Consider the following 12,739-nt stretch of genomic DNA (forward strand, 5'->3'; position numbering starts at 1 on the left):
CGGAGTCCGGGGTGCCAGAAGTCGGAACGTAATGTCCAAAAGCCAGAATCCAGGGGTTGGAGAGAGCAGCGTAGTGTTGTCCGAAAGCCAGGGTTCAAGGGCAGGAGAAGGCGGCGTACTCAAAGTCCAAAGGAGAGTTCAAGTTCAAACCAAGGGAATCCAAACAGGGGCAGGGACAGGAACCAGAGCTGAAACAGCCAAGGGAGCTGGGCATCGACACTGCACACACAGGAGCTACAGGAAAGCTATGCAGAGCAATGACTGAGAGGAAGGAGTGGGGTTATAAAGGAAGGAGGACAAATAGCAGGAACGGGAGGAGCAGGGGTTTGTCTGGGAGCTTGCAGGGATAGGTCAGTAAGAGCAGGGGAGGAGACAGGGAAGTAATCAAGGGAAATAGCCTGCAACCTACGTGGGGCGGAGCCAGTGCCTGGGGAGGGTTGGTAAGTAGAGCGGGTGCGCACGCCCTCTGTAACACTGTTACGCGCGCGCATCGTGCGAGCACCAGAGCGTGGGGGAAGCATCGCGGAGGAGGTGTTTGGCAGGGGAGTCAGAGAGGAAGGGGGAGCGGAGGACGCAGGTAGGGAACGGGCTGGGATGGTGGAGGCACGCCGCGGGGCGCGGGTCCCCCGACAGGAGACTAGGGCCCGGGAACGTGCGCGCAGAGTTGGGGACCGCGCGTGAACACAGAACGTGAGACGGAGCATGCTGACCGCGCCATGGGGAATGAGGCAGGGATTGGGGAAACAAGGGAACGGAGAGGTTAGCTGGCAGAGGATGCAAGGTGACGGGGACACGCTGGGAAGAGCGAGTCCCCTGATCCGTTGCACACACGCACAGAGAGAAGCACACAGAGAGACACGCACACAGATACACACACACGCACAGAGAGAAGCACACCCAGAGACACGCACACAGAAACACGTACACAGAGACAACTGTGCCAGACCTGGTGGAGCCTGCCCAGCGGGAGGCAATGGGTTGCCTGGGGGACGCCGCTGCTCGTAGGCACAATTCCCATTGGCTAATTCGTATTTTATGCTCGTCCGACTTTCTGAGCTGGCTCGACTCACCCCCTCCTCTGACATCAGCAGTCAGACGAGACCCCATTCTGATTGGTTGGCTGATTTACGATCCGGTCTCTGATTGGTCGCCAGCCCCTTCTCCATGCTAGACATAGAACACTTACATCTATGTAAGGGGACTGGCCGATCAGAGAACCAGACCATCTTGTGAGTCGGTGAAGCGCTGACGGGCTTTTCAATGTTGCGAATAGCAGAGCAACCGTCTTCTGTTTTGGAGCTGGAAAAGCCCACCTAGCTGAGACTATGTCAGACGCGAGGACCAAGTTCTGAGAATAGAACTGAGCGGTCGCGGTTATGCGGTCTCCCCGAAAAGAGAACCGCGTATCCCGGGTCGATGTCCTGGTCTGGGTAAGCCTTCCGAAGCAGGCGCCGTGCAGCAATTTGAGGCTAGTTGCACCCCCAGTAAGTGTGTATTCTTTCTGTATTTTGTGTATTCATTGTGTGTCCGTGGGTTTCACCTGAATAAACCTCATTTTATTCCACTACCTTGTTTTGCCGCGTGAATGATCCCAGAAGGTATAAAAGATGTAAAAAGTGCTGGTCTCCCGTGGCAGTGATCACATAGACATAGACATAGACATGCCCTGCTCCTGTCAGCCTCACCTCCCACCCTCTGCACACGTAGCTCAGCTCCTAAGGCACCTGTAGGGCTGTGTAATGGGAAATGTAGATACATCTGGAGCTGTTTTTATATTACTCTTAAAGGGGTAGTCCCATGTTGGACCCTCCCAAAAATCTAAATTTCTTTAGGACCATAAGGCTACAAGAACTGCAAGTACCTTTAGGTGCCAGATTAGTTTGTTTTTAAAGCCTCCAGAGTTTACACCTTTCCTGCACCTGTAATGAATCTGTTGTTCTTACAAGTATAGTTTATATTCCCCAACACTTACACTTGCCACTTGATACCACAAGTTTGGTTTCCTCTGACTCTTTCCCCTTGATGTCCGTCCATATCCCATCAGGATCCTGGATCCATTCAGATGCCCGGCAGGAGATCTGACCCTGGTCTGATGTCTGGAGAGCCTGGATGGACAGCCGGTAGGTTGCGGCCCCGAGCTTGTCCAGCCGTACATCCCCGGAGGAAAAGCGCTCGGTGTAAGAGGGACCTGAGAGAAGCACAAAATCCTGGGACAGGGATATTATCTGTGTCTCATTCTCAGAGGTTAAGAGCCATGTTACAGAGAGGTGGGTGTGCTGGGAGGAAGCCGTTGATACATAGCAGAACAGGTGCAGTGGGTCCCCTTCTCTCTTCCGCAGGTCTTGAGGAAACATTCTGACCTCCAGCATGTCTGGGATCACTGGGGGAAAGAGGAGCAGCGTCAGGTCAACACAGGACAAACCCACCTTTATATTGTCAAATAAAGATAGAACTTGCAGACAGAGAAGGAATCATGTTAACCAATCAGAGTCCTTACTGCCCATCCTCTGCCCTCGGTGGATGAAGTTATCTTCATTGTTGGATCTAGGATGAGGCTGATCGCTGGTTTTCTGCTCAGCAGATTCCTTGTATTATTTGGTAAGCTGCACAGAAGGTGCTGAATGCATCGGGGGGCAGAACATGAATTTCAGAGACTAAAAGTGACAGCTTCTTGCTGTGGTGCAAACTCCCAAATACATGAAGATACTACAGGAAAAGGACCTATGTTTCATGGTTACTTACCTCTCAGATTCACCCTGCCGCTGTAGGTCCCATAAAACGGTGTTTCAGTCCCGGGCGTGTAACACTCGTACTCCCCGGTGTCTATCTCCTGCAGCTGACGTATGTGTAGGAGAGCGTGGTCACCCGCCAGGCGCTCCACGTAGATGTCCCCACTTTGCACGCGATCGGAGAAGATAGGGTTGGTATAGTCAGATCCCTCTGTGCCCACCACCTGCAGCTCCCTCTCGGGGGAGGGCGGACGGTATACGGACCAGAGGAATTCCTGCTGGGAGGGGCCATGGTAACCACTCACCCGGCACCAGATACTGATGTTGGTGCCCACGGTGCGGTACAGGGGTCCCTGCTGAAGCGTCACCGCCCGCTGGGCCCAGGACATACCTGTGAGAAGGGGGCATCGGCATATGTTATATGGCACAATATGAGGCGTTATAGAGAGACGTTATATGGCTCAATATGAGGAGTTATAGAGAGACGTTATATATGGAGCAATGGGAGTATTTATGAGGTGGGGTTACAGAGAGACGTTATATGGCACAATATGAGGAGTTATAGAGAGGCGTTATATGGCACAATATGAGGAGTTATAGAGAGGCGTTATATGGCACAATATGAGGAGTTATAGAGAGCCGTTATATGGCACAATATGAGGAGTTATATAGAGCCGATATATGGCACAATATGAGGAGTTATATAGAGCCGATATATGGCACAATATGAGGAGTTAGAGAGACGTTATATATGGAGCAATGGGAGTATTTATGAGGTGGGGTTACAGAGAAGTTGGAAGCGTAACAGAGAATTATTATATAGAGCCAAAGTAGGAGCTAGAGGGAATGTTATATAGGGCAATAGGAGGAGTTATAGGGAGAGGTTATATGGGGTAATATGGGGAGTTATAGGGAGCGGTTTTATGGAGCAATAGGATGAGTTATAGGGTGTGGTTATTTTGGGTAATAGGAGGAGTTAGAGGGAGAGGTTATATGGTGCAATAGGAGGAGTTATAGGGAGTGGTTATATGGAGCTTTGTCCTATTCCATTTTTTCCACATTTTTTATATGTTTTATATATTTAGATTTTTTAGAATAAAGTATTGTAGCTTATTAGATATTTGTATTATTATCATTGGGTTTTTTGGCCTCGCGCTATGTTTGAGTGACGAGGGGGTTAAAATTTACATATTACATTTGTATCACCTAATTGATGGGCCTATATATACTGTAGGAATCAGATAGACCCATGCAGCATAACTTCTGACGAAGCACCAGCGAAACGCGTAGAGTTAGCGTTGCTGGAGTACCGGAGGGCTGAATGACTGGGAAATCGGAGTTGATCCCAGAGGCAGACCGCGCTTCCGCCCTTACCTGTGACGCTGCCACGGAAGGGACGAATACGGAACTCAGAGTGTAAGACGCGAGTGAGACGCTAAGAAGCTGTATACCGACGGGGTCCTTCCATGTTCGGCAGTTCTCTCCAATGCCTGTTTAATTTATTGGAAATGTGATTTTAACTGCTCTTTATACATTACATTGAATACATTTGGTCAAATAGTATGCACTATTGTGGCTTTTTTCTTTTCCATGTCGACACCATATACCTACTGAGGGATATCCTGAGATTTATTACATATATTCATCACAAGGGCTCCAGTCAGAGAGAGAAGAATCTCTGACATACTTACTGTATCATTGCAAGTAACCTTAGCGTGAGCACCTTCCTGAACCCCTACTCTAGGCTCAGGATACCTGGGCATGTATGTGGGTACGTCTGCTATATTGGGGAGACCCTTGCTATACAAAGGACTCTGTGGATAACTGTAGATGTATTTTAACCCCTTCATACCAACTTACCTTGTCTGGAAGATGCTGCAGCAGGAACTCTGACGTTGAGTCATAAGAGCGTTTTCAGGGTACGAGGTTGGCGGAGTAATGCGCTTAGCTGTACCGAGGATATCACTCAATCTCCGGATACAACTCTTGGGGTATCCCATTACCCAGAACCCTGCTACATAGACACATTCAGCATAGACTTTCTTCGCCAACCCCCCCCCCCCCACTGAAACTTACAGCCTCGAAATCTCCCGATCCCAGCATCCCAGTAAATGCAAAAATCACTTAATTCTTTAATGTCGTCAAAATTAGTATACAGTTGCAGTAATAAATTCTCGACATCTGGGTCCCAGAGCTGACACTCTAAGACCCTAACACATGGGTCAGAGTTAACCAAGTGGGCTTGACTTTTATTATAAGCCTGGTTAACCCATTCACTGTCACACCTCCCCATCTCAATTGCAGGCTGAATTACGATCGCCTCTTCCGGCGGTTTAACTGGCCTGAGTCTTGAGGATATTAGTTTGTGGCGACTGTCCTGGCGGGAAAGTCCATCGGCATTGCCGTGCTCACTGCCTTTCTTGTGCTGGATGCTAAAGTCAAATTCTTGCAGGGCAAGACTCCAGCGAAGGAGCTTGCCATTTTCCCCAGACACCCTTTGCAACCAACTTAAGGGATTGTGGTCAGTGATCACTGTGAATGTCCGGCCTTAAAAACAGGGCTGCAGCTTCCTCAGAGCCCACACAATGGCCAAACATTCTTTCTCAATTGTGGCATAAGCCGCCTCCCTGGGCAGTAACTTTCTGCTCAGGTACAAGGTGCTCTCCCCCCTTGTCCCCCACCTGACTGAGTACAGCACTGATATTGTAGTCGGAGACATTGGTCTGCACCAAAAATCTTTTTGAATAGTCAGGGGCTGCAAGGATGGAAGCGCTGGATAGCGCTGTCTTCAGTGCCTGAAACGCTGTTTCATAGGCAGGAGACCGGGCTACCAGAACTAGGAGTTGCTTCTGTGTCAGATCTGTCAAGGGTTTAGTCATGGCGCTGTACTGTGGGACAAACTTACTATAATAGCCAGCGGTGCCTAAAAAAGCCATAACATGCTTCTTAGTCTTGGGGTTGGGCCACTGCACTATAGCCTCAACCTTAGCTGGCTCAGGCTTCAGATGCCCTATGCCCACGCTTGCCCTAGGTACAGAACCTCTGCCATAACCACTAAACACTTGGTGGGTTTCAATTTGAGCCCTGCCTCCCTAATTCTGTTCAGCACCACTGCTACATGAACTAGGTGACTGTCCCATGTCCCACTAAACACTGCTATGTCATGCAGGTATGCCCTTGCGAAACCCCGCTTCCCTTCCAGTAACCTATTGACCAGGCGTTGGAAGGTAATCAGGGCAATCTTCATCCCAAATGGCATCACTAGAAATTCATAGAGGCTACTTGGAGTAAGGAATGCTGACTTATCGGGGTTACAAAGTTATGGGATACCCCAAAAGTTGTATTCGGGAATCAAGTGAGATTCTCGGATACAGCCAAGCACATTACTCCGCCAAACTCTGACTCTGAAAGCATTATGGCGGCTCACCGCCGGATCCCTGCTTCAGCATCTTCTAGACATTGTAAATGGATATGAAGGGGTTAAACTATATCTGTTGCTATAACAGGGGTTCCCCAACATAGCAGAGATACCCAGATGTAGGATAATCAGTGTCCGTTATGCCGAGGCCAAGGGTTGGAGCCAGCAGAATCGTACAGTGTCCCATAGCCATGGTCAGGGAGGGAGAAGAGCGGGTAGTCAGAGACAAGCTGGGGTCATTATCCAGAGAGGGGTCCAAAATCAAGCTGGGTCGGTACACGTGAGATCAAGCAGCAAGGGAACAAGGCTGCTGGGACTCGTAGTCCCGTGCGCTCCATCCTATAGGAGCAGCTCCTCTATCGCGGGCTCTCGCAACCTCTTGCGGCGAATGCGCGACCTCTGCTCCCTCACCACCTCCACGGGCTCACCGCGCATTAGCGAACACCAACATGGCGGCGCCCTACTCGCGCGGGTCACTGCGGAGCCTCCGAGGTACCGAAGCACTCCCTGCACGCTGCAACCTTCCCTATGCTCCCAGCATGCGGAGATAAGGGTAAGTCTGGGGAATATGGCTACATCCTCCCCCCCTGTAGACTCCAACATCCCCGCTTGGAATACTAGAATCAACTGGCACAACGATTATATAATAAAAATGCATGAATACTTACAACGATACATTTCACACTCTATATAAGGTTATACATTTCACTGAACATAACGATAACTGACTTTATTCGAACACGAGTCCACTGCTGAGCCTCATAATGGGGTGCCCCGAACTGGTCATAGGTCATCCTCATTGGAGGCTGCCCAAGTCTCTGGCTCCGTTGTAATTGTTCTTCGGTCACTCCCTCGGGAGAATGACTATTATAGTCCTGAGGCCCAGCCTCTTCCCTGGTGGGGGTTACAGTCTCTACATGATCATTGGAAGGCACAAAACATGGACACTGCGGGTCCAAAGTAGAATTCTCGAGAGCCACCGTATTAGGTGTTTGTTTACCGAGCCCTTTACCCGTAGCTCCTCTGGGAGATGCTTGTCACGTCTGAGGGCTCCTTTGAGAGGGTCCCTCCTGGGGGTCTTCATAGGCCGTATTATTGTCAGTCTCTGGACCACCTTCACCCGGGTTCGTTTCTTCTTCCAATGGAGTAGCTGGTATTTCGGAAACATCCTCACCCACTTGCGGGATAGGAAGCAAATGGTTTCTGTGCCATACCTTTACCCGTCTGTAGAGGGAGAGGGGGGTTGGCCCGGTATTAAAGGGTTTGCACCCTATATGGCCACCCCCTGACCTCACCAGGGGGCTAGGGGTTAACTGGACTGCGGTCCAGGAATGTGGCTTACACCTTGTCATGTCATGAAAATTTATGTTCCCCTGTTCCCATGTTTCATTATAATCATGTATTTTAATGTTTTAAAGTGCATGTCTGTGTCTCCAGTTCTGGAGGTCGCAGAGAGTTGATATTTGGCCAATGTGTGGAGTCACTGTAGGCATTAAGAACTGGCAAATTTCGACCCACTGAGCCCACCAGAATCGAACTTATTAATATGTGTAGATATTAAAGTGTATATGTATGGTATTTTGGATCTGCTCTGAAAAATGCAGACTCCATCTGCTATTCTAATAGGTCATGAAGGGCAGTTGGCTGATTGAGCCTAAGCCCTGTGATCAAAAGTTAAACTGCCCTGATTGTTTACACTAAGTACTAATCAACAGACCAGACTTTGCCACTCTAATTGTTACCTGAAGGCGGAGAATCATCAAACTGGAGAGGTTTGTAAGTGTTATGTTTACACCTACAAACAATGCAGATACTTCATTTAGTAAACTGGTCGTCGCCCCTGATTTAATTATGGGGCTACCCATAGAGTCCCAGTACACATGGGCTAATTAGCTGGGGGGCATGTGTTAATCTGTGTCTCCATGTTAGGGATTGGATACAGATAATTGTTCACCAATAGTCTGTATTCAATGTTAAGAATAGGGTTACACAGGTATTTAAACTGTGCCAACCCTACAGTTTTTAGTTCTTCTGATACCATCTTGAATGTCACCAGATTGCTGGAGAATTGCTAGCTGATACTTCTCCATCCCCCAACCCTAAGTAAGTGTTACCTTCTTGTCTGTTAATTGTACTATATTGCTGTGATCACCTTTTTTAAGGAATAATATATATTTTATTATATCTAAGCCTTGTTCAGTTCAACCCAGATATTTGGTGTTCATTATGTCTTGTCATAAGCTACCGTGACAAGCTCTATAATTAACTGGTGGCAGCGACGGGATTGAACTGAACCTGTATTACAGTGTACTGTGGGACCCTGTCATATAGTGGGAACTCGACAGTTATTGCGAGTTCCTGGGACTAAAGATATTGAACACACAGTAGTGCAACATTTAACACAAGTTGTAACACCACCTCACTGCTGCGACCATGAACTATGAGCGAGGCTGAAGGCTCATCCAACATGAGGACCCGAGCTCAGCTGAAGGACAAATACCGTGAATATGGACTGCCCTATGAGAACCAGGAGGTCGCAGACATGGTTGACGCAATCGGTGACTATGAAGCCCGGCTTGCAGAGCCTCAGGATACGGCTCAGCTTGCCCTTATACAGCCACCCAGAGATTAGGGAAGGAACCCAATGCCGGGGCGGCGGAATCTCAGGGAGGGAACGAGTGCACCTCCCGGGAGCAGTGCAACAGGAGGGGTACTGGTTGCTGCGGCTACCAGTCCGTTCACCCCTGAAATGTTGGCACTGATTACTGCATGGGGAGACAGAGGGACACCGGAGGAGCGGCTGCAGTTTATCACTATGGCAGTGAATAGACCCGCTTATTGCCCCCCTGTCCAACCCAACAACGATGAACTCAAACTGGATCAGCACAGTCTCACCAAGTTCGTGGAAGGTACTGATCAGATCGACAGTTTTCTAAAGAACTTTGAGACACAGTGTCGGCGTACAAAGTGCTTCCCCAGCATAGGGTTGCACGTTTGGACCCCTTTCTGTCCGGCTTGGCTAAGCAGACGATGATGGCGCTTCCAGATGAGTATGCTGATGACTATGACCACCTGAAAGAACTGTTATTGTTTCAGTATGGTTTTACCCCTGAAGCCTACCGGGGTAAATTCCAGCAGGAAGAGAGGCAGCCCCAGGAGTCCTATGTTACCTACGTGACCCGCATGGCTTTGTACGGGATACGCTGGGTGGAGGGCTATGAGGCACGGACTTATTAATGCCTGCTGGACCTCATCTTTCAGGAGCAGCTCATGCAGCAGTGCCCGCCGGCGGTGAGGGCTTGGGTGTACGACAAGAAGCCCAAGACTTACCAGGATGTGGCGAGGCTGGCAGACGACTATGTGGCCAGCCGAGCCCTGATGACTGCCAAAACAGTAACCCCAGCTGCGAAGCCGGTAGCCCGCATGCTGGTGGCTTCCACCAAAGACCCCAAACCGGTCAAGGAACCAACTCCCAGCGAGACGTCCCATGCAACGCCTGTCCCGGTTTCATCGGTGCCTACAGCCAGGAGCGGAGGACATCTCAGCGCGGACCTGCAGCAGATGGACGGCCGGAGCAGACATCTCACCCCGGTCACAGTCGTTGACCAGCAAGCAGTCGGCTTGCTGTATTCAGGTGCTGCAGTGACCCTGGTCCGACCTGATATGGTCCGGCCAGAGGAATTGATCCCAGGCCCTGGGATACAGATCACTGTGGCCGACGGAGATCCACGTTTCCTGCAAGTGGCCAGAATCTTTTTGGATTGGGGGAGGGCCAGGGTGTGCGGGAGGTGGGGGTTTTACCCGGTTTGGATGCCGGTGTTCTTCTTGGCAACGATCTGGGACCGATGACCTGCATCTATGACCGAGTGCCCAAGCCCGCTGCAGTGGCGGCGGTTACCCGGAGCCAGACAGCGGCAATGACGGCGGCGCCAGTCCCCCAGCCTTTGGGACCAACGTTAGCAGAGGAGGGCGCAGAGGAGCCCGGGGAGTTAAGCCAGGATCAGTTGCAACCACAGACTGACTTACTGTTTCCCCTCATCCTTCCCCATTCTCCAGACAATGACATGACTGGGGGTTGGCCAGAATTAGGACCCAGTTTAGGGAGGCAGTGAAGACAGACCCTACCCTGGCCGGCGTGAGACTTCGGGCGTCCGAATCTCAGGCAGGGGAAGGCACTGAGCACTGCCTATGGCATAAGGGACTCCTGTATAGAGAAGAAGGGAACCCAGGGATAGAGATAAGGGACTCCTGTATAGAGAAGAAGGGAACCCAGGGATAGAGGAGGGATTGACCAGTAAGCGACAGCGACAGCTAGTAGTGCCCCAGGGGTACCGACAGCAACTGTTACGGGTAGCTCACTCTATTCCGTTAGCGGGACGTCAGGGAGTCAACAGAACGCGAGCCCAGTTATTAAAGCTTTACTACTGGCCGGGGGCATCTCGAGATGTGGGCAATTTCTGCCGCTCTTGTGATGCCTGCCAGAAAGGAGCGATGGATCTTGTAGGACCCCTTATGATTCCAAGCAGGTCAGGGAAACGCTACATCCTCACGGTGGTGGATTTTGCCACCCGGTACCCTGAGGGGTAGCATTTGGCACCATAGATGCCAAGACAGTGGCAGCAGCTTTCCTGGAAATTTTTTATAGGGTAGGTTTCCCTAGTGAGATCCTAACCGATCAGGGGTCGCAGTTCATGAGTGAACTGTTACATTGTCTCTGGGATGCATGGGGTGTACAGCACCGGCGCACTACCCCTTACCATCCCCAGACAAACGGATTATGTGAGAGGTTTAACGGTACCCTGAAGCAGATGCTTCAGACCTTTATAGAGGCGGAGGGGAAAGACTGGGAGATTCATTTACAGCACTTGCTGTTTGCATACCGAGAGGTATCGCAGGAATCTACAGGCTTCACCCCTTCGAGCTACTACAGTATATGGCCGCAGGGTATGTGGATCTCTGGACCTATTCCGTGAGGGATGGGAAGGAGAGGCTACTGCTACTGATGCTTCAGTGATCCAGTATGTAGTAGATCTCCGAGACCGGTTAGAGATGCTCATGGGGGTGGCCCAGGACCACCTGAGGGCTGCTCAGACCAAGCAGAAGCGATGGTATGACCGGAATGCCCGTAGCAGGGAATTCATCCCAGGCCAGCAGGTGTTTGTTCTCAAACCCACTCGGGAGAACAAGTTGATGGTTGCCTGGTCGGGACCGTACCCGGTTATCCGAAAGGTGAATGAGTACAACTACGTTGTACAGGTAGAGCCTGAGAGGCATAAGACATATCACGTCAATATGCTGAAAAAATACAGAGCACTGAGTATGGGAGCAGTAATGGCCATTTGTAGCCCACTGCTGGAGGATACGGCGAGAAAAGCTCTGCCTGATCTCCTAGGGGAGGCTAGGCAGGGAAACACTGTGGAACAGCTGGAGATAGGGGCACAGTTAAGTGCTAGGCAGAAGGGAGAAGCCAGGGACATGCTATCTCAGTTTAGGGCCCTTTCACTGACATGCCAGGGACCACACATCTCACAAAACACCCAGTACACACAGGGGACCTGCAGCCTCTGCATAAGCACGCTTATAGAGTGTCAGCAGAGGTCAAGACCAGTATGGAGAGGGAGATAGAGGAGATGCTGACCCTAGGGTTATTACTCCGTCCCAGAGTCCTTGGGCAAGCCCGGTAGTTCTAGTCCCTAAGAAGGACAAGACCACCCGGTTTTGTGTGGACTACCGCTTGCTCAACGCTGGGACTGTGTCAGATGCCTATCCCATGTCCCGCATGGATGAGTTACTAGATGAACTCACGGGGGCAAGGTATCTGACCACTATGGATTTGAGCAAAGGCTATTGGCAAATCCCCCTGACTCTGGAGGCTAGGGAGAAGTCAGCATTCATCACTCCAAGTGGCCTCTATGAGTTTTTAGTGATGCCATTTGGGCTGAAGAATGCCCCGGCTACCTTCCAACGCCTGGTCAATAGGTTACTGGAAGGGATGCAGAGCTATGCCAGGGCTTACTTAGATGACATCGCTATCTTTACTAATTCCTGGGACTCCCATTTAGGACATGTAGCTGAGGTGCTAGATAGGATCAGGGAGGCTGGGCTTACCTTGAAACCCACCAAGTGTATGGTAGGGATGGCAGAAGTCCTGTACTTAGGGCACAGGGTGGGTGGAGGGCACCTCAAACCAGAGCCAGCTAAGGTAGAAGCCATAGTTCAGTGGCCTGTTCCAAAAACCAAGAAACAGGTCATGGCATTTTTGGGCACCGCAGGGTACTATAGGAAGTTTGTCCCACAGTAAAGCGCCATGGCCAAACCCCTGACTGATTTGACTAAGAAGCAACTGCCTGTGCTTATCACCTGGACTCCTGCCTGTGAAAGCTGCTTTCCAGGCACTGAAAACTGCGCTTGCTGGGGCCCCTATACTGGCTGCCCCGGACTATACCAAACATTTCCTCATATAGACTGATGCCTCGGACTATGGCATTGGGGCTGTGTAGAGCCAAGTGGGGGACGACGGCAGAGAGCACCCTGTTGTGTACCTCAGTCGAAAACTACTCCCCAGAGAGGTGGCCTATGCCACCATTGAGAA

At 50.6% G+C, this 12,739-nt stretch overlaps 1 protein-coding gene across 1 annotated transcript in view; it reads right to left on the reverse strand.

The window, feature by feature from the left end:
• The window catches only part of LOC142490541 (immunoglobulin superfamily member 3-like), a 46,323-nt gene that overhangs the window by 2,329 nt on the left and 31,255 nt on the right, over positions 1 to 12,739 (reverse strand). Inside the window, exons 2-3 of the mRNA XM_075592950.1 lie at positions 2,743 to 3,120; positions 1,973 to 2,380 (exon numbers count right to left, since the gene is read on the reverse strand). Coding sequence (XP_075449065.1) covers positions 1,973 to 2,380; positions 2,743 to 3,120 — 786 coding nt within the window. The remainder of the gene's footprint in view (positions 1 to 1,972; positions 2,381 to 2,742; positions 3,121 to 12,739) is intronic.

This window comes from Ascaphus truei, chromosome 3, assembly GCF_040206685.1.
Source record: "Ascaphus truei isolate aAscTru1 chromosome 3, aAscTru1.hap1, whole genome shotgun sequence".
NCBI lineage: Eukaryota > Metazoa > Chordata > Amphibia > Anura > Ascaphidae > Ascaphus > Ascaphus truei.